A 20,065-nucleotide genomic window follows, 5' to 3' on the forward strand; every position below is an offset into this window, starting at 1 on the left:
AATCCCAGCGGATCACGAGGTCAGGAGATGGAGACCATCCTGGCTAACATGGTGAAACCCTGTCTCCACTAAAAATACAAAAAATTAGCCGAGTGTGGTGGCGGGCGCCTGTAGTCACAGCTACTCAGGAGGCTGAGGCAGGAGAATGGCGTGAACCTGGGAGGTGGAGCTTGCAGTGAGCCGAGATTGCGCTGTTGCACTCCAGCCTGGGCGACAGAGTGAGACTCGTCTCAAAAAAAAAAAAAAAAAAAAGTCCTTAGAAAGCCTCGCTGCATTTCCTGAAGGAGATAGGAATGAACAGGCTTTGGTCCTGCCTGAGCTGGCAGAGGAGAGAGCCCAAGTCCAGTGTGATCTCTCAGTGCCAGGCAGTCCTGTGCCCAGAAAGGGACAAGCAGAGGTGGCTTCAGATGAGCTGGAGCCCCCAGTCCTAAGCCTCCCCTCTTTCCCTCTTCTGGCCTTGGCCCCCCAGCTGAGCAGAAGTTAGACAAGGTGTGGGCAAACACCTTTATTCTGTGTCCCAAATTCCCCAGGGCAAGAGAAAGAGGTTGCTGGGGTCAGTGCTGCAGGGACCATACAGACTCCAACCGCAAGTCTGGCTTGGGGACAGACATGCTGTGTTTCTTCTGGCTGTGGCTGGAGATGGCTCACCAGAGGGGGTCAGTTGGTCTTCACCTCTAAGTCTACCTCGGAGTTGGAGAGGGAAGGAAGCCGAACTCCAGCGAGGGTGTGGAACCCTGTGACCTGCTCTTGCTCTTGGATCTGGTCTCTGAGGCGCTGGATTTCTAGGCGCTGCATTTCGATGATCCTCCCAGTTTCTTCTTGCTCATTCAACCTTGCGGTGGGAGCTGTGCTGAGCATGTCCCTGCTGGGTTCTGTAAGAGACAACAGGACTCATGTGGGCCTGTCCATTGCACTGCTGCAGAGCCGATCCTCCCCTCCTCCCTCCCTGCTTCCTCAAACATTTATTGGGCACCTACTGTGGAGCACTCAATCCCAGATGCTGGAGGTACAGTGATAAGCCATTTTGCTGTCTCGCAGAGAGATGGAGAAGTGAAGCAGCATACTTCAGAGTGATGAGGTGAATACTGAGAACCACCCCAGCCCAGCCTCTCTCCTGAGCCCCCAGATCCGCCTGCACAGAGGCCCCCACCCATGGAGGCGGCCCCTTCTCCCATTCTCCACATCCTAGCAGGATGGCACTCTTCTCCTGACCTATGTTGGCTTCTGAACTGCCAGTCTTTCTCCTTGTGCAAAACCCCTGCTCCTGGAGACAGACCCCTTCGTGCCTCTCCAGGTGTGTCCACTCATACCTTGTTCCTTGAGAACTTTCTCCCCTGAGTCATCCTCCCTGTCTCAGGTGCTGGCATCATCCTGGGCAATGGCAGTGTCCACCAGGGTCCACGGCTCACCCCTGCCCCGCAAGGCTGAACTTGCAGCATTAGTGACCTTGGCCTCCACGCCATGCCAGCACCCAGTCCTGTGGCTTCCCCTGATGCCATGCTTTAGGTCTTTCACTCTAGCACTGTTCTCTGACCACAACTGCTGTAACTGCTCTATGCATGACACACATGATCTTGGACTGAACTGAGAACCCCCTCTTCCTGGACAACTCAATTTCTTGCCTACCAAATTGGCTCCTTTTAGATTTACTCCCTTTTCTGGCCAGCTAGACCCCAGTGAGTTTCTTCCTCCATCTTCCCAACAGCACCCTCAGTGTTCTAGTTGCCCTGTCCTCCTGTCCCATGCGCCCTGCTTGGGATCCACTGGGCTTCCTGGATTTGATGATTGGCATCTTTCATCAATTCTGGAAAAACTCTTGGCTGTGCCTTATTGTAATGTTGCCTCTCCTCATTCTTTCTTTCTCAAACTTCAATTAGACATACATTGCATTATCCCACTCTCTCCTCTTTGTCTTTTACTATATCTTTATCTCTCTGGGCTGCAATCTGGGCAATTTATTCTTTTAGCTCACAAATTCCCCCTTCAGATGTGTCTAATCTACTGTTCAATCTGTCCATTGAGCTTCTAATTATAATAGTTTTCATTTCTAGAAGTATTATTTGGTTCCTTTTCAAATCTGCCTATGCAATTTTGGAAGACTTTTGCTTTTTTGTCTTATTTTCAAATTCCTTTTTTATTTTTTCAGACATGAAATTTTCTTATTTTAATAATCATACTAGCTATGAGTCTTTGTTGGTTTTATTCTGTAGTTTGATTTTTTTGTTGTTGTTGATTTTCACTTCTGGTGGTTTATTTTTTCAAGTATTTAATGACTTTTGATTGTGAGCTCATGTTCCTCAGAACACTATTTATGGGAATTCTTTGAAGCCTATATTTAAAAGGTACTCCTCCAGAGAAAATTTGCATTTGCTTCTGCTTGGGGCCTAGGGACACTACTACTGTGGGGTCCTTTTAAGGTAAATTTTCAGCCAAGATCGCCTTGAGCCACAAATTGAATGCAAATTCTAGACTAAAACTTGTCTGAGTAGGGACTTTTGGTTAGAAATTGTCATGCAGAGACCTTGTCTGAAGTTTTTTCTTTCCTTCATCCAGAGCCAAGATTGACACAAACAGTTTCTCACCCATCTTCTTATGCAAGATAAGTTTTCTCCTCTAGTCAACCTTTAGTTTCTTAATTCGTTCTATTTTGCTTTGACTCTTTCTTTTCTTTTCTTTGTTTTTAAAACAGATATCCTTGTCAGTTTTCCCATATGCATAAGGGGAGAAAAATAAAAATGTGCCTGCAATAGTAAACTGGAAGGAAAGCAAGGTTTTCCTAATATTTTATTAATTTATTTATGAAAATTATATATGCTCATAGTCAAATAACTCTATAAGGCTTATTACAAATAACAGTATCTCTTATTCTACATTCCATTCAATTTCTCAATCCTCAGAGGCAACAATTTCAATTAGTTTAGCTAATTCCTTTATATCTACTTCCATACACTGCTTTGATTAATGTACTTACGTTGCTTCTTTGACTTATCATTTTTAGGCATTCTCTGTTGACTTCTCTCTATGAAAGACGAGGATTTAGCTTTCCTTCAGCACCTTCCCCTGCCCCTGCAAATTCCCGTCCTTTCATCCTCCTAATTTTGAGTAGATCAATAGTCAGAATTTAATTATGATTTATATAACTGCTGGTCACAGTTGAGCCATGTAGTATACAATGATTCATTTATCTTTTCCATACAATAATTTGTGTTTCCTAAAGTTAATAATTGCTTTGTTTTTTCATTTGTGAAATTTTATATGTCCATATTGCTAATGAAACTGTCTCAATAGTTCCATAGACAGTTGTTTTTGAATAAACATAGAAATTTACCCTTCTTCTCTTAAAGCTTGAAACCTGTATTTGTTTTATCTGAGTTCGTTCTTCAGGAAAGGACCTTCAGGCTCCTTAAAAAGGAAATGTCAAAGAACTGAAACTTACCAGATCACTGCACGAGGTGGCCCTTGGCCCCTCCCTAGTTCTTGTTTTCTTACCCATGTAATATTTCTTCCCTGGTATATAAACCCTCCCTGTTTTAGTCAGTCAGAGATATGGATTTGAGACTGAGCTCCCATCTCCTTGGCTGCAGCACCTGATTAAAGCCTTCTTCCTTGGTAATACTTGTCCTCCCAGTGATTGGCTTTCTATGCTGCAAGCACCAGGACCTTGACCAAACTCCTGGTGTTTCAGCAATATATTTTGTTTCCTTGACCAGGAATGTCTTGCTCATGGCAGCTCGGTTGCTGTGGGCTGAGAGTCTCAGAAGCCCTCCTAAGCAGCTGCCCACCTAATTTTGGCTGGAGGTGAATTTCCATCTCTCTCTGGCCCTGCCACAGCCAGCCCCAACTTTGTTCCTGATTGCCTTGGAAGAACTGCCTTTGAAATTTGACATCTGTACACAGATAGGTGAGCAGCATCTGCTCCTCTCAATTTGGGAAAATTTTAAAGGAATTTCCATTTGTAGGTGGAACAAGACCAACTGACTGAGAGGGAAGCACCCTGACTGTTTCAGTATGGACACTCTTGAGGACTTGTTTGTAATTGTGTGTTGCGTCCCAGAAAGTGAGTGTCTCTTTTGGGTACCAGACAGTGGGATCAGCTCCTCTCAATTTGGGAAATTCTTTATGGAATTTCCATTTGCAGGTCGATCAAGCCCAACCAGTAGAGAAAGGGTGCACCCTGGCTGTTTCAGTTTGGACACTAGGGGCTTGTTTGTTGCTGCAGCAGTTGGATAGTGTTTTGGTGATTGTGTGTGTTTGATATAGTCATGGGAAATCAGAATTTAGCCAACTTGATATTCTTTTGCAATACTATTTGGCCCCAATCTTGTTTGGAATCTGGACTTTGCTGCTGAATGGAAAAGTGGGATGGAGTTGCATGGATCCAGGCTTTTGTGCTGCTGTTCTAAGCAGAGTTGGGCCTGGTTAATATGTGATGTTTTCCTTCGGTGCTGTTTAGCCCCAGTGTTCTTTGGAGTCCGGGGAAGTTTGGCCTTTAAAAATCAAACTGCCATGGACACTGCTTTACCCAAAATTTTGGTTCATATTCTTCACTGGATTAACTATTGGGGCAAACAACGTATAACCATGTAAAACCAGTACGCTTGTATTGGCATTTCATGGCTAGAGTTCTAAGGTAAAATTATTGGATTTTCGTCTGTGTGTGTGTCTACTTGTATGTGTCTATTTGTATGTACACTTATTGTTACATGTTGTGTCTACCAAATTGGCTTATAAGTAAAAGAGCACTCATACGTTAAGTGAAAAAGTCCAAGCAATTTTCAAGTTCACGTGACTTATGTAAATCTTTACTAAACAAACCGGCTTTAAAATTATTGGTAGAATGAAATTGTCAGCATACATTTTTGTTTGGGTTTTATATATGTCTCTGCTAGATATTTTGAGGTTTCAGTGTTTGGCATAGAAGGTTGTAAAGCTGTTAATCTAGCCAAAACAAAATGATTTTGGTATGCCTTCTTTGACAGATGAGACTAATTTAATGTTGTTAGGTGAATCTTCTGAGTTATTGGCAAAAATATCTATGTATTTAACTTTGAGCCTTTTATTTAGGTGAGCACCTGATGTTCACTGGCTATTAAGAAAATGGTTGGGCCAGGCGCAGTGGCTCACACCTGTAATCTCCACACTTTGGGAGGCCGAGGTGGGCGGATTGGCTGAGCTCAGGAGTTCTAGACCAGTCTGGGCAAACACGGTGAAACCCCATTTCTACTTAAAAAAAAAAAAAAAAAAAAAAGTTAGCTGGGTGTGGTGGCGTGCACCTGTAGTCCCAGCTACTCGGGAGGCTGAGGCAGGAGAATTGCTTGAACCCGGGAGGCAGAGGTTGCAGTGAGCCAAGATTGCGCCACTGCACTCCAGCCTGGGTGACACAGCAAGACTCCATCTCAAAAAAAAAAAAAAAAAAAAAAAAAAAGAAATGGTTAACAAGGAAATAACTAACTTTGTATAATTGTGTCTAATATCTCAGTTTTCAGAAGTAATCTAGATAAACTGTTAAAAATGAAGAAACCAAATACATGTCAATGGGATAAATGTTTTAGGTAAACTTTTTGTGTAACTTAAAATCTTAAAATTATTTTTGATGCTCATTGGCTATCTGGGTATCTGGGTCATTTCCAATTAAGAAAGGGTTATGGGCTGGGCACGGCAGCTCACGCCTATAATCCCAGCACTTTGGGAGGCTGAGGCCGAGGGGGGTGGATCACAAGGTCGGGAGATCGAGACCATCCTGGCTAACATGGTGAAACCTCGTCTCTACTAAAAATACAAAAAAAAAAAAAAAAAAAAATTAGCTGGGAGTGGTGGTGGGTGCCTGTAGTCCCAGCTGCTCAGGAGGCTGAGGCAGGAGAATGGCATGAACCCAGGAGGCGGAGCTTGCAGTGAGCCAAGATCACGCCACTGCACTCCAGCCTGGGTGACAGAGTGAGACTCCATCTCAAAAAATAAAATTAAAAAAAAGGTTATGATATGGAGAAATATGTTTCCAAAAGTTGTGGAATTGTTCTCATGTATAAAATGCTCATATCTGATAGTTCAGGATTTCTTGCTTTTTAGGGTTTCACTAAAATTTAAGGTTATTAAGGATAATAATTATAGTTAATATATAATTCTGTATATGAAATGGGTCAAAAGATGTTATTAGTGAGAAAAAAATAATTTTGTCTAATTTAGAAGTTATTAAAAGTTAATTCAAATTATGGACATGAAAATTTTTTTATGGCCGGGTACTGTGGCTCACGTCTGTAATCCCAGCACTTTGGGAGGCTGAGGCAGGCAGATTACGAAGTCAGGAGATCAAGACCATCCTGGATAACATGGTGAAACCCCATCTCTACTAAAAATACAAAAAAAAATTAGCCAGGTCTGGTGGCACGTGCCTGTAGTCCCAGCTACGAGGGAGGCTGAGGCAGGAGAATGGTGTCAACCCGGGAGGCAGGGCTTGCAGTGAGCCGAGATTGCACCACTGCACTCCAGCCTGGGCGACAGAGCGAGACTCTGTCTCAAAAAAAAAAAAAAAAGAAAATTTTTTTATGAAACAAGGTAGGGGAGAGAGATGTGAAGAAAGTTATGGATATGGAGATATATTTTTTGGTAAGGAAGGTTATAAAGAGAAGATAGTAAGTTTGTATGAGAAAGAATTTTGTATGATGAATTTTTGTCCTGGAGCAAAATAACTGGTTTTTTTTTTTTTTTTTTTTTTTGAGACAGAGTCTTGCTCTGTCACCCAGGCTGGAGTGCAGCAGTGCAATCTTGGCTCACTGCAAGCTCTGCCTCCTGGGTTCACGCCATTCTCCTGCTTCAGTAGCTGAGTGGCTACCTCCCGAGTAGCTGGGACTACAGGTGCCTGCCACCACGCCCGGCTAATTTTTTGTATTTTTAGTAGAGACAGGGTTTCACCATGTTAGCCAGGATGGTCTCAATCTCCTGACCTCGTGATCCACCCACCTTGGCCTCCCAAAGTGTTGGGATTACAGGCATGAGCCACCGCACCTGGCCAAATGACTGGTTCTTTAAAGAAAAATGAAGAAGAATAAAATCTGGGACTGGATGGAAAGCTTAAGCATGTCACGCATGGTCTGTGTAAGTCATATGTAGTTTTTTTTTGTTTGTTTCTTTGCACATACAGAGAAATTAGAAAGTTTAGATAATAAAATATTCTTTAAAACCTTATAAAGAATTGGAGAAATTTGGATAATTAACACTTTCATAGTTAAAATTCTTAGTCTTGATGAAGGCAAAATAAGAAATATTTTAAACAAATGCATTGGCAGTTTGGCAATTCTTTTTTAATACAGTTAAGCATGAAGCCAGATTTAGTGTGAAGCCAAATCTCACATACATGCCTGTATTGCTTCACACTGTGTTTGCTGTTTTGCGTCAATAGTGCTGGCACTGGAGTACTTACTAATAGGTCATGTACCTAGGGTGAATTTCTTGATTGCACAGGATGTATGGTGATATTGGTGGACTTAAGGATATTGAATTGTGTATGAAGAATAAAATATTAATCATGTGGTTTTTTGGGCTCTGGGTAACATGGTAGTCTCCAGGGTAGACTGAGTGGGGAAATGTTGGGGTTGGTTTCCTGTTTGTTTTGCTTCTAATTTTTATTTGTTTGCTGTTTGTTCTCTTTTGTGTTTTGCTTGTGTATGCATATGTATAAAATCATCCATGTTCTTTAGTTTCTAGTGGAAGGCTTTTATAAGTTCTGAACAGAAATAGTACATTATATATTGTTGTTTGGAGAGGTGGATGAAAGTGGAACTGTTTGAGTGGTGTTTGTTTCTAGTGTGAGTCACTTGAATCAATAGTTTGTGTTGGTTTTAGATCTTTTCCTTTAATGAAGAAGAACTGTGATATGGGTACAAAGTTTTAATGTTCAGGAAACATTGGCCTTGTCCTTAAGGAAATTATATTGATTAGAATTTCTCTCAAACTAATTTAAAGTGACATTCACTTGGATTAAGTAGTAATAAAAAAGGTGAGACTTTCTAGTAATTTTTAATCTCAAGCTGTTTATCACTGATGGGCCGTCATGTATGTACTCGAAAACAAAATATGTTCAGGTTTTTAATACAATTAAGCATGATGCCAGATTTAGTATGGAGCCAAATCTCACATACATGCCTGCGTTGCTTACATTGCTGCAAATCTCACAAACAACTTATCTATTTTTTATTTTGTTGCCTGGGCTTTTTGTGTCATTCGCCAAATAAATAATTGCCAAATCCAATGTTATGAAGCTTTTCCTCTATGCTTTCTTCTAAGAGTTTTATAGTTTTAGCTCTTCTGTTTAGATCTTTGATTCATTTTGAGTTAATTGTTGTATATGGTGTAAGGTAAGTGTCTACCTTAATTCTTTTGTATGTGTATATCCAGTTTTCCCAACACTACTTGTTGAGAAGACTGTCCTTTCCCTACTAAATGATCTTGGTACCCTTGTTGACAATCACTTGACCATTTATTTGAGGGTTTATATCTGGCCTCTATATTCTATTTCATTGGTCTGTATGTCTGTTTTTACGCCAGTATCACACTGTTTTGATTGCTATAGCTTTGTTGCAGGTTGTGAAATCAGAAAGTATGAGACCTCCAACCTTGTTCTTCTTTTTCAAGATTGTTTTGGCTATTCAGGGTACCTTGATATTCCATATGAATTTTGGAATGGATTTTTCTGTTTCTGCAAAAATGTCATTGAGGTTTTTATAGGGATTGCAGTGAATCTGCAGATCACTTTGGGTAGTACTGACATCTTAATGACAAGTCTTCCAATCCACCACTTACTGGTATTTAATTTCTTTCAGCAATGTTTTGTAGTGTTCAGTCTTTTGCTTCTTCAGTTAAACTTATTCCCAAGTATTTTATTCTTTTTGATGCAATTGTAAATGCAATTGTTTTCTTAATTTCCGTTTTGGATAGTACATTGTTAGTATATAAAAATTGCAACATTTTTGTGTGCATTGATTTTGTATCCTGTAATTGTGATTTTTGATCCTTTGTATAAAAATTTTCCTTAACTCCTTTGGAAGTCTGGAGGAGTTCTTTCCTCATACTCTGGTGTTCTGAAATTTCAAGATGATGGACTTGATGTGGGTCTGTTTTTAGCCACTGTGTTGGATAGTAGGTGGATCTAACAGCTTCTTAAACAGATTTTTTTCTGTTTTCAGCCCTACCTTCACTTCCACCTCCAGAGATATCTGCTTCTGATCATTCCTGAGCCTTTTGAGGGTTTTGTGGCATACATTGGATTTCTTCTAGGTTCACCACTCTGGCTTCTGGGTCGGGGTGGGGGTATGTTGATGAATCACAAGTGACAGGAGTTGATATTTGTTGGAAGTAGGGGACTGGGGTCCCAGGAATTGATTAGACTTCTCTCTCAATTTTTGTATATGTCTGGAAATCTCCAAGATAGTAATATGAAGACTCTGGCTATATCACATGGCATCCTGAGGAGGTCTCAAATGAATATTTGTTAGGATACTTGGACATATTTAAAACTTTTTTTTTTTTTTTTTTGAGACAGGGTCTTGCTCTGTCACCTAGACTGGAGTGTAGTGGCGTGATCATGGCTCACAGCAGCCTTGAACCTCTGAGGTTCAGGTGATCAATTTTACTCTAAAATCCTCACACCTCAACCTCCCGAGTAGCTGGGACTACAGGCATATGCCATCATGCCCAGCTAATTTTTGTATTTTTTGTAGAGATGTGGTTTCGCCATGTTGCCCAGGCTAGTCTTGAACCCTGGGCACAAGTGTTCCGCTCGCCTTGGCCTCCCAAAGTGCTGGGATTACAGGTGTGAGCCACGGCGCCTGGCCTGAAACATTTTTTAAGAGAAGTTTTGCAATTGTTCACATCTGTGCTTTATTTTCAAGAGAAGATGGTTTCACCTCTGAGAAGTCAAGTATGTCAGGTTTTTTTGTTTTTTTATTTTTTGTTTTTTGAGATGGAGTCTCACTCTGTTGTCCAGGCTGGAGTGCGGTAGTGCAATCTGAGCTCACTGCAACCTCTGCCTCCCAGGTTCAAGTGATTCTCCTGCCTCAGCCTCCCGAGTAGCTGGGACTACAGGCCCGCGCCACCACGCCCAGCTAATTTTTGTATTTTTAGTAGAGACGGGGTTTCACAGTGTTGGCCAGGATGGTCTCGATCTCTTGACCTTGTGATCTGCCTGCCTCGGCCTCCCAAAGTGCTGGGGTTACAGATGTGAGCCACCGCACCTGGCCCCAAGTATCTCAGTCTTTATGACACACGCTGTGCTCTCACATCAACCCTGTAGGCCTGGTATTGCCACTTCAGGTACTATTCAGGGTTTACTCTTGTTTCAACTTCAACCCTAGCCAAAAGTGCACAAGACAACAAAATTATATACATATATATAAAATCTTATATATGTATTTAATTTTGTAATTAAATGTATATAGTTATATAGTTGAAGACTAACAATAAGTTGCAAAAATAGTACAAGGTTCCTGTGTACCTTTCAGCCACTTTTCCTCATCATAATCTTATGTGACCATGGGACAAGAGACAACTGACACTTCAGAGACCCAATCCATAGCTATGGGATATTTCAGTTCAAGCCTCTAATCTTTATTCCTTAATGTAAACCACCAGAAAACAAAAACTTGAACCATGTTGGCTTAATTTGCCATAGAGATGCCTTAATCTCTTGGTTTTTATCGATTGTCCAGATAAGGAGTGGATACTTGAAAAATGCTTCTTTGGGGCCTGAAAGCGGCATATATAATTAAAGGCTGTTCATTGTTACTCCACATTCCTTTTGTAAGGATCCATGTGGTAAGTTTCTCAGAGAATTTATTGCCAGGGAAACGTTTGTTTCTCCAGAAAAAAGCTCCCTTTTGCCATACAATGAGCATGATATAAACGATCATATTTCTTTGTTTCTCTTTTTGCCTTGGCCGTCAGAAATTCAGAGGAACTTTAGGATATAATTGCAGTAACTGACTCATTTAATATTTATGTAATTATTTCCCCTCTTCCTTTAAATAGCTCCTCATCTTGCTTTTTGTCTTCATTTTAATTGTACAGGTTCACAATCCCTTATTCACTATTCTAAAATGCAAGAAGATCTAAAAACAGAGTGCTTTTTTAAATTCAGGAAGCTTAGTGTGAATATTCATATGTCACTACAGAAATACTAAAGTGTTTGATTTTAGGGCACTGCCCCAGACCCCTCTGGGAATGTTATATAAAGTATTCGCTTTCTAAAATCTGAAAGAGTCTGCATTCTGAACGGTAGCTAACCTCAAGGATGTCAGCCAGGGGACTGTGGACCTGTGTGTGTCTGAGTGTGGGAAGGCCCTCATGGATTCCTCAAAGAGCAGGCGTGTGCCCCGGACAGGATCCCAGAAGGCCATGTGTAGATGGGACCTGATACAGAAGGAAGCCAAAGGGAGACCTGCCTGCAGCTGCCATCAATCCCTTCGTCCCAGTGCCCATCTCCCCTGGCCACTGGTGATATTACCTGTCTCTGAAACTTCTTGTGGTCGGACTTTCTTGGTCAGTTTCAGAGCTGCTTCAAGGTCATAGACTTGGGACCGAGTGAACTTCAGCTCCCTGCGGAGCTCATTAATTTCCTTGATCAGAGAGACATTTTCCTGCAGAAAAGGGGGAAGAGAGAGGGAGGGTGGATGGATGAATGGTCAGTGGGCACAAGGCATACCCTCCTAGGCTGAGTGTATGGGGAATGGGCAGGGTTAGGTCTGGATCCAGAACTCTGGATCCTCTATTGGGGCCTGAGCCTTTATTCCAGCCTATTGCTCAGCCTCTTAAGGAACCAGCTAACTTACTTTCGGGTAGACTCAGCACCATTCACATCCACCCATGCTTGTTGCAACGTCAACAGCAACAACAATGCTTTTCCATGCACTTTTTATATGAGTTTAAATGCATCATAATAACCATATGGCTATTATTATATCACAATTATTGGCTATTATATGGCTATTATATTATATATAATTATATGGCTATTATTATAATCACAAAAACAATTATAAATTGTTATTATAATCACAATTTTACAGAAGAGAAAAGTGAGGCACAGAGAGGTATATGACTTGCTCAGTTACACAGCTAGCAAGTGGTAGAGTCAGGATTCCAACCCCAACAGTCTGGCTCCAGAGTTCGTAAGCACTGTGCTATACTTCATTCATTTGCTGAACCCACATTTATAGGCTATCTGGTAAGTCCATAAAGTGCAAACAGAAATAGGATATGGTCTGCCCTTAGCAGCATGCTATTTAGTGAGTAAAACAGAAAAGTAAATGGATAATTAACATCTGCTGCATCCATTGGAAGCTCACTTCTCTTATTTGTGTTTGACAAATATCCATCCATCCATCCATCCATCCATCCATCCATCCAACCAACCATTCATCTAATAAATGTTTATTGAGTACCTATAATGTAGTCATCCAATATTATGGAGATACTATGTTAATCCTAGAGTATAGAGAGTGTAAATCTTAGCTTCTGCTCTTGAGGAGTTTATAGTTTAGTGGGGGGTGTGGGTACAGTTTAGCATGGTGGCCACCTTGCTGTGATGGAGGAGTGGGCCTAGAGGAAAGATGCTTCCTTCTGCCTGAATGACTAGGGTGGATTCCTAGGAATTGACCCCTGGGCTGAGGCTTGAAGGAGTCACCAAGGAGAGGGTAAAGGGTGTCCCAGACAACTAGAACAGCAGAAGCAAAGGCACAGAATGTGACACAGCTGATGGGGGTGGGGGAGACCTGCAACAGTCCTGCATCACTGGAATGCAGAGTGAAAGGAGGGGAGTCGACAGGAGTGAGGACGAAGCTTGCTGGGGGCCAGGTGGTGCAGACTCTGCACCCTGGGACCAAACAGTCTCTTTCCTCTTTTCCCACACCTCAAATCTCTGCCTTCCATTTCACGCCCAGCACAAGTACCCCAAGGAGGAGCCCCATCTCCAAGGGCCCAAAGAGACTGGCCACTTTGCTCTTAAGAGCCCACAGCCACAGTAGTCAGCTTGTCTACAGCAGTTCCTTGTGTATGACCATACAAATACATCACCTGACCACCTTGTTAGATGCCCCTCTGACTCATAGGTCTGGAATGGGCCCTGAAATCCTGCACTGGGCTTCCAAGAGATGCTGCTGCTGGTCTGCAGGCCAGACCACACTTTCAGTTGCAAAGCACCTGAGGGTCTGCATACCAGAAAAGGCAGTTGCAGGCCAAATCTACATAAAATGGACCTGTGCCAGGAACAAACTGTGCTTCTACTTGGGACATTATCTCACGAGTGGTGGCTACGGAGTCAGAGCCCAGAGAACAGGATGGTCTTAAGCACTGTTCTCCCTGAGCTGTGACAAACGGTCCTCTGCTGTGGGGAGGTACCTGTGGAGCCCAGAAGGGAGCAGGGGTCGGGCTAGAGACACCGCAATGATTCTTTTCCTCCAGAAATGCTTCATCTAAAGCACAGATCTACACCTTTAGACTTCCAGTATATTACTTAATTTCAGTATTCCTTACAATATAGTTTGGATGTTTGTCTCCTCGAAATCTCCTGTTGAAAATTGATCCCCAGTGTTGGAGGTGGGGCCTAGAGGGAGGTATTTGGGTCATGGGAGCAGATTCCTCATGAAGGGCTTGGTGCCATCCTCGCAGTAATGAGTGAGTGCTTGTTCTATTCGTTCCTGCAAGAACTAGTTGTTTTAAAAGAACCTGGCCTCGGCTGGACACGGTGGCTCACACCTGTAATCCCAGCACTTTGGGAGGCCGAGGCAGGTGGATCACGAGGTCAGGAGATCAAGACCATCCTGGCTAACATGGTGAAACCCCGTCTACGCTAAAAATACAAACAATTAGCCGGGCGTGGTGGCGGGTGCCTGTAGTCCCAGCTACTCGGGAGGCTGAGGCAGGAGAATGGCATGAACCCAGGAGGCGGAGCTTGCAGTGAGCCGAGATCGTGCCACTGCACTCCAGCCTGGGCGACAGAGCGACACTGGCCCCTTCTCCTCTCCTACTCTCTCTTTCGCCATGTGACACGCCTGCTCCTCTTTTGCCTTCCATCATGAGTGAAAGCTTCCTGAGGTCTTGACCAGAAGCAATGCTGGTGCCATGCTTCCTGTACAGCCCTCAGAACTGTGAGCCAAATAAACCTCTCTTCTTTATAAATTACCCAGCCTCAGGTATTCCTTTATAGTAATGAAATCTCTCTGTCTCGGATGAAATGCCCAGTCCCCATTGTCAACCCCTCATTCTTCATGCTAGGATTTGTACTTGTGTTTCTGAATCAGATGTTTTCTCCATCGAATGCTTTACCCTTTTAACCAACCCAGGCCTTGTTGATTGTAGTGTGATGGGTCCCCGACCAGGTTACTTAAGGGTGTATGTTCACTGTCTGAACCCTCAAGGCCAGGCAGTTAGTCAAGGCCATGGTGCCCAGCTGTGGAGCAGGTGTCCCTGAGAATCCAAACATCCTAGAAGATATCTGAAAACCTACTAAGGAAAACAGTCCCATGGCACATACACAGTAGGTGAAGAGCCAGAAAATTAGCTTAAAAGCAGCTTAGAGATGTGAGGCAAAGCAGGTCTCTAGAGCTGTCCTGCTGCTGCCCAGGAGTGCCCCACATGGAAGACCTAAATAAACTCATCTACTCACCAAGCTGGACTTGTCATTCTTCGGTCTCCCCAGTTTGGGAGGGAGGGTGGGGAACATTACAGTTCCAAATTGTCTCATAACAGTGATAGGTTTCCCGCATTTCCTTTCCAGATGCTGCCTGGTAAAACTCTGCTAGATCCTCCCATGGACCTTCTCCTTGCAGACTTTATATCATGACATGATCAATTCAATACATATTTATTGGGTTATGGACCTTGGACCCTGCCTTGCATGTTAGAGGTGCTTATTAAATATTTGTGAAATGGATGAGAAAATGAATAACTAATGCAGTGGATACCAAATCGAATAAGATGAGATTCTTACTACTAAGGAAGTTACAGACCAAGGGATAAGGGACAGGTGAAAGAGACCAGAACAGAAGGGAAGGTCTTAGAGCCACAGGGGGAAGCTTGCTCGCTTGAGGTCTCTCTCCATTTCTCCCTTCAGTAGGCCTCGCTAAGCTTCACTTCTCCTGATCCTCATTAAATAACTCAATAACAATCATCAGAATAAGCACTAGAAACTGAAAGCACAATTCGAGTTCTCTCACAGTTTGCATCTTTAGCTGCTTCCTCTTTTTGGTCATCTCCATCCATTCTGTCACTGAGTCCTATTGATTTTGTGTCTGAGTTGATTCTGATGTTCATCCTTCCTGCTGGTTTGTCACCAGCTCTCAGTGTTCTCCCTTGTTCTGCTGTAAAGGCCCCCCGGCAAGTGGAGCCCTGCCCTGGTTTCTCCCCACCCTCTCCACCCTCTACAGCCCTGTCACTGTGATTGGGATTTCTGGCTCCTGGTACCTGTTGGTGTGAATGCCTGTTCCTGACCCCCCTGCCAACCTCTGACATCTTCATGATGCTCCCTTACCTAAATGGGTCTCCAGGGCTTGATCCTTTTTGGAGTATGATTGAGGCCCACCACTCAGTGCAGCCTGACTCTCTTGTTCTGTTCATTCATTCATTCATTCATTCATTCACGTATTCATTTAAGAAAAGTAATCTAAGAACCAGTTCCTGAAAGCTTACACTGGTCACTGTGCCAGGCGTGGGAGGTCCCGCTTGGCTCCACTGCAGAGCTGCCATGAGAGGCTGAAGCATGGTTGGGCCCCTGCCCAACCCAGTGTGACAGTGTGTCACCCCAGGGGAGACAGAGGAGAAGAGTGTTCCAGGCCCAGAGCCAGGAGGCGGCAAGCAGAACCTAAGGCAGGAAGAGCTTGATGATAATGATAATAAGAGTAACCACAATTGCAAGGGTTGATTGGATCACTGCAAATGTATCAAACAGCATGCATACAGTCCCTCAGTTCATCCTTACACCAACCTTGTGAGGAAACTGAGGCCGTATCTCAGTGGTAGAGCTGGTGTCTGAACCCTGTCGTGCCTCCATCCAGAGAGCCCTGCTCCTCCGTGACTACTGCTTTCCAGGCTCTGCTGTCCCCCCTCACATTTATGTCACCTCCATTCCAATATCTCACATAGTATGATGGCCAAGGACACTCCCAATAAGTACAAGTTGGGCTACCTGCAAAATGTTTTCTGGGATGGCCTGTGTTCTGAGGGGTCCCGAGGTCACATTGAGGTCGACCGTTTTTGCTTTGGATGGCTTTGTGGATTAAAAATGTGAATGCAATGGGTTTGCCGAGCCTTCTCTTCCTGATCTCTCCCTTGTCAGTTTGACCTCCAAAATCCCCTCCAATCCTGCAGACCCCCACCCAGGTCTACACAGCTGCAGAGGAAATCTGACCTGGGGTCCACCAACGTGCCAAGTCTTGGGGGATGTGAAACTGTTTATGTAAAAAGCTTTCTAAGCAAAGGGGCTCTGCCAAGCTGTCCAGGACTGCCTTTGGCCTTTGGAACTGACTGATGACCCTGGCAGGTCTTTCCGACCTCCGTATTGAGCAGAGAAGAGAAGGGAATGCCTACAGCACCCCCTAATGGCATGGCCTGAGTCGATGCCTTTAGAATATGGCAGTACCTCACAGCCTGGAAAAAGCAGGCAACAGATTTATTCCATGGACTTGGAATCCTTGCATCAGTGACATCTTTCTGGAACCCACAGTCAGTGGGCTCACCATCTGCCTAACTGCACAAATGAGCCATCCTGGAATCCTTCTCCGTTCTTTCAACCTTCCTCCCATGTCTAACCTGACATTTCTATTTGTCATTTCTACTCTGAAATGCCTTTTGACACCACAACTTTCCCCTTTCCAAGTACTTCTCATCTACCCTTAACATGACAGTCATTTCCTAATGGGTTTTTCCGCCACCTGCCTCTTTCCCCACCAGTCTTCCCACCTTGCCAATGGAGTGTTTTGTCTTTTCAAAACAAAGACACCCCTACTTAAGAAACCTTGGGTGGAGCCTGTTTACAGGACAAACTGTACTTTTTGGCATGGCATGGACGCCCTTTCCAACATGACCCTCAGCCACCAACCATTTCAGTGGGTTCTTCTCCACTTGGACTCTCTTCTCGTGGACTCTTGGGTCTCCAAGCACCTCACAGGCCTCACTCTTCTCTGCTTTTTCTCAGGTTGTTCCCACAGCCTGGAAGTCTCTTCCCTGACTTGTTCCACGATCAACCTCTACTCACCCTTCAAGGCTCAGCTCAAATGCCCCTTGCCCCAGAAACCTTCCACAAGTCCTGAAGGCATCACTGAACCCCATTTCCAGGATGAGCCCACAGCACTGCATACAATGAGTTGAGAAGTAATTATTTGTATCTGGTCCAGGTTCCCAATGATTAACTCCTTGAGAGTAGGAACACTATCACGTTCATCTTGGAATCCTCAGTGACTGACACAGAGCTTGCTGTACAAGAAGCCCTCAAAAAATGTGTACTGAATGAATAAAATGCATGTCCTAGATGTTTGTATCTCATAGCAACTCTTATTTTCATATCTGCCAGTGTGCTGAGGAATGGAGTGGGGAGGCTGAGCTCCTGTCTGAATATACAAATGAGACAGTGACCTCATTTTCTGTTATTTTCTAATGAGTTACTCTTAGATGCCATGTTTGCTGTGGCCTTCCTCAGCCTTTTTGGATTGAAGTGCCAGGGCCATGGCAACTGAAGATGAGGTCCAGCTGGCTCCTGACCAGCACACACCAAGGCCACCAACTGAGGGTCTGGAATCAGTTGTGCCATCCACCCTCCACCCTCCACCCCTGCCACCTGCAGTCCACAGGCACCCGTGGCCCATCCTGTGATGGGCTTCTAGGCTTTCCCACTGGATTTCTACCTTGGTTCTTGGATAGGTCCTTTGCTTGGATGAAGAGGATGGAAATTGCCTTTTTTTTGGGCGGGGGGATGGAGTCTCGCTCTGTCGCCCAGGCTGGAGTGCAGTGGCGCGATCTTGGCTCACTGCAAGCTCTGCCTCCCACGTTCATGCCATTCTCCTGCCTCAGCCTCCAGAGTAGCTGGGACTACAGGTGCCCACCACACGCCCGGCTAATTTTTTGTATTTTTAGTAGATATGGGGTTTCACCATGTTAGCCAGGATGATCTCGATCTCCTGACCTCACGATCCACCTGCCTCGGCCTCCCAAAGTGCTGGGATTACAGGCGTGAGCCACTGCGCCCGGCTGGAAATTGCCTTTTTTTTTTTTTTTTTTTTTTTTTTTAGCACTTATTCTGTACCAGGCCAGTGCCTAGTGCCTTATATGGTTGTCCCATTCAATCTTGCAGGAACCCCCCCACTCTCAGGTTGGTGTTTTCTTCCCTGTTTTACATATAGGCAAGGTGGCTCCTTGAGTTAAGGAATTTACCCAAGGTCTCCTGGCAGAGGAGTGGTGGAGCAGGGTAAACCAGGGTCGGCACAGTGGTTTTGAAAACTTTTCTTTTTTTAAAATCTTCCAGACTTTTTTCCAACAAAAAGAGCTCCACTGTTAGCAGCAAGCAGTCTCTTTCTGGTTGAAGGGGTAGGGACCCGGAGACCCGCACCCCCTGCCACACACCCCCCACCCTGGGCCCCTTCTTACTCCCTGCAGTTGCTGGAGTTACTTATTTGGATCCACAGGACTCCCTAGCACATAGGTTACAATGCTGCTGGAGAAAATGTTCTTCCCGGGACTTCATTTGTTGATGGCTCCCTCTGCCAGCCATCAGGGAGTGGCAGGGCTGGGCAGGAGGCCCGCTTGGGTCTCCTCTGCTTTCTACCCCACCCTGGCCCAGCACCCTCCGGGGCATGGGGAAGCAGAAGAGGACAGGATGCCCGCCCCAGCAGCCTCATGCTGACGCTCACACCCTCTGGCTAGCCTGTGATCTTCCTCCTCCTACATCGATGTTTGCTTTGGCTGCTTGGCATGGAGAGAGGGACCCAGTTCCTCAGGCCTGTACTCTGGTGACAGGGCACAGAGGGTGCTCGGTGATGTCAGCAGCTGACAACTGCTCCTGCTGTCATCCTGGTTTCCCTTCCCTGCTCACTGCACTCCAGAGCCCCAGGGGGCTCTCCATGCTCTAGGCACTCCAGGCCCTAAGCAGTGGCTCAGTGTGCGGCTGCTGGTGTCTCAGGGCTCCACCAGCTGGAAGCACTTCTATCTCTGGGCCTCCGATGGCTTTCATGGCCAAGGAGTAGGGCAAAGGGTAGATGGACTGTGCTGCTTTTCAGCAGGGACTGGTCGTAAGATGACATGAGACCAGCCCTGCCTGGGTCTGGCCTGAATCACAATGCACTCTGCCCAGCTGTGTATGAACTGGCCAAGCTGGGAACTGGTTTGTTTCAATCTAACTGCAACCTGTTCTCATTCCAGTATTTTAATTATGGCATTAAAGAAATGTGAACATAAAAAGGTACGTGCTTTATAAATGTGATTCTGATGTTCCCTTTTGATACTAATTCACATTAATTGCCTCAGACGATACTGATACCCAAACAGAAATCTGGCAGAAGAATCCCGACTGGCAGTCCTGATAACGTGCCTGTGTGGAGGCGGCAGTAATGGGGTCAGGCTCTCTGAACAGCCTATGAAGGATCCAGGGAGGTGGGTGTGAGGCGCTTATTAAACCAGAGTGAGGCCAGCTCTGGGAGGGTGTGGCTAACTTGGGACACAAGAGATAAGGGTAGGGACCTGAGGCACCAGAAAAATCAGATAAGGCGTGGCCACGAGATATGGGTAGCAGAATACAAAGGAGCAAAACAAAGTCAGGTGAAATGAGAGTTGGGAATGGAAGAGAGAAGGGAAAGTGGCTCAGGAGAGGTAAGATGATGTGGATGAAGGTCTAGAGGGCCAAGGGGCTGATGAGAGGAGTGAGGCAGGACACAGGTGTGCTCTGGATAAAGATGGGGTAGAAAAGAGGAATCGGGTATGTGGAGAAGGGAGGTGGGCATTGGGTGGGGTGGAGGCCAGGGTGCAGCATGGAAGGGCCTAGAAAACCTCCTAGGTGAGCTCTCAGCCACAGTCACAGCCAAGACGAGCTCAG

At 44.7% G+C, this 20,065-nt stretch overlaps 1 protein-coding gene across 15 annotated transcripts in view; it reads right to left on the reverse strand.

Annotated features, from left to right (window-relative positions):
• Nucleotides 1–490: 490 nt before the first annotated feature.
• CFAP57 (cilia and flagella associated protein 57) overlaps nucleotides 491–20,065 on the reverse strand; it is an 84,764-nt gene continuing 65,189 nt past the window's right edge. For all 15 annotated transcript variants that reach the window (XM_055094363.2, XM_055094359.2, XM_055094335.2 and 12 more), the window contains 2 exons: nucleotides 11,495–11,627; nucleotides 491–872 (listed from right to left, as the gene is read on the reverse strand). In XM_055094363.2, the coding sequence (XP_054950338.2) occupies nucleotides 658–872; nucleotides 11,495–11,627 (348 nt within the window). In that variant the 3' untranslated portion in view covers nucleotides 491–657. The remainder of the gene's footprint in view (nucleotides 873–11,494; nucleotides 11,628–20,065) is intronic.

The sequence above is a fragment of the Pan paniscus genome, chromosome 1 (genome assembly GCF_029289425.2).
Source record: "Pan paniscus chromosome 1, NHGRI_mPanPan1-v2.0_pri, whole genome shotgun sequence".
Classification (NCBI taxonomy): Eukaryota; Metazoa; Chordata; class Mammalia; order Primates; family Hominidae; genus Pan; species Pan paniscus.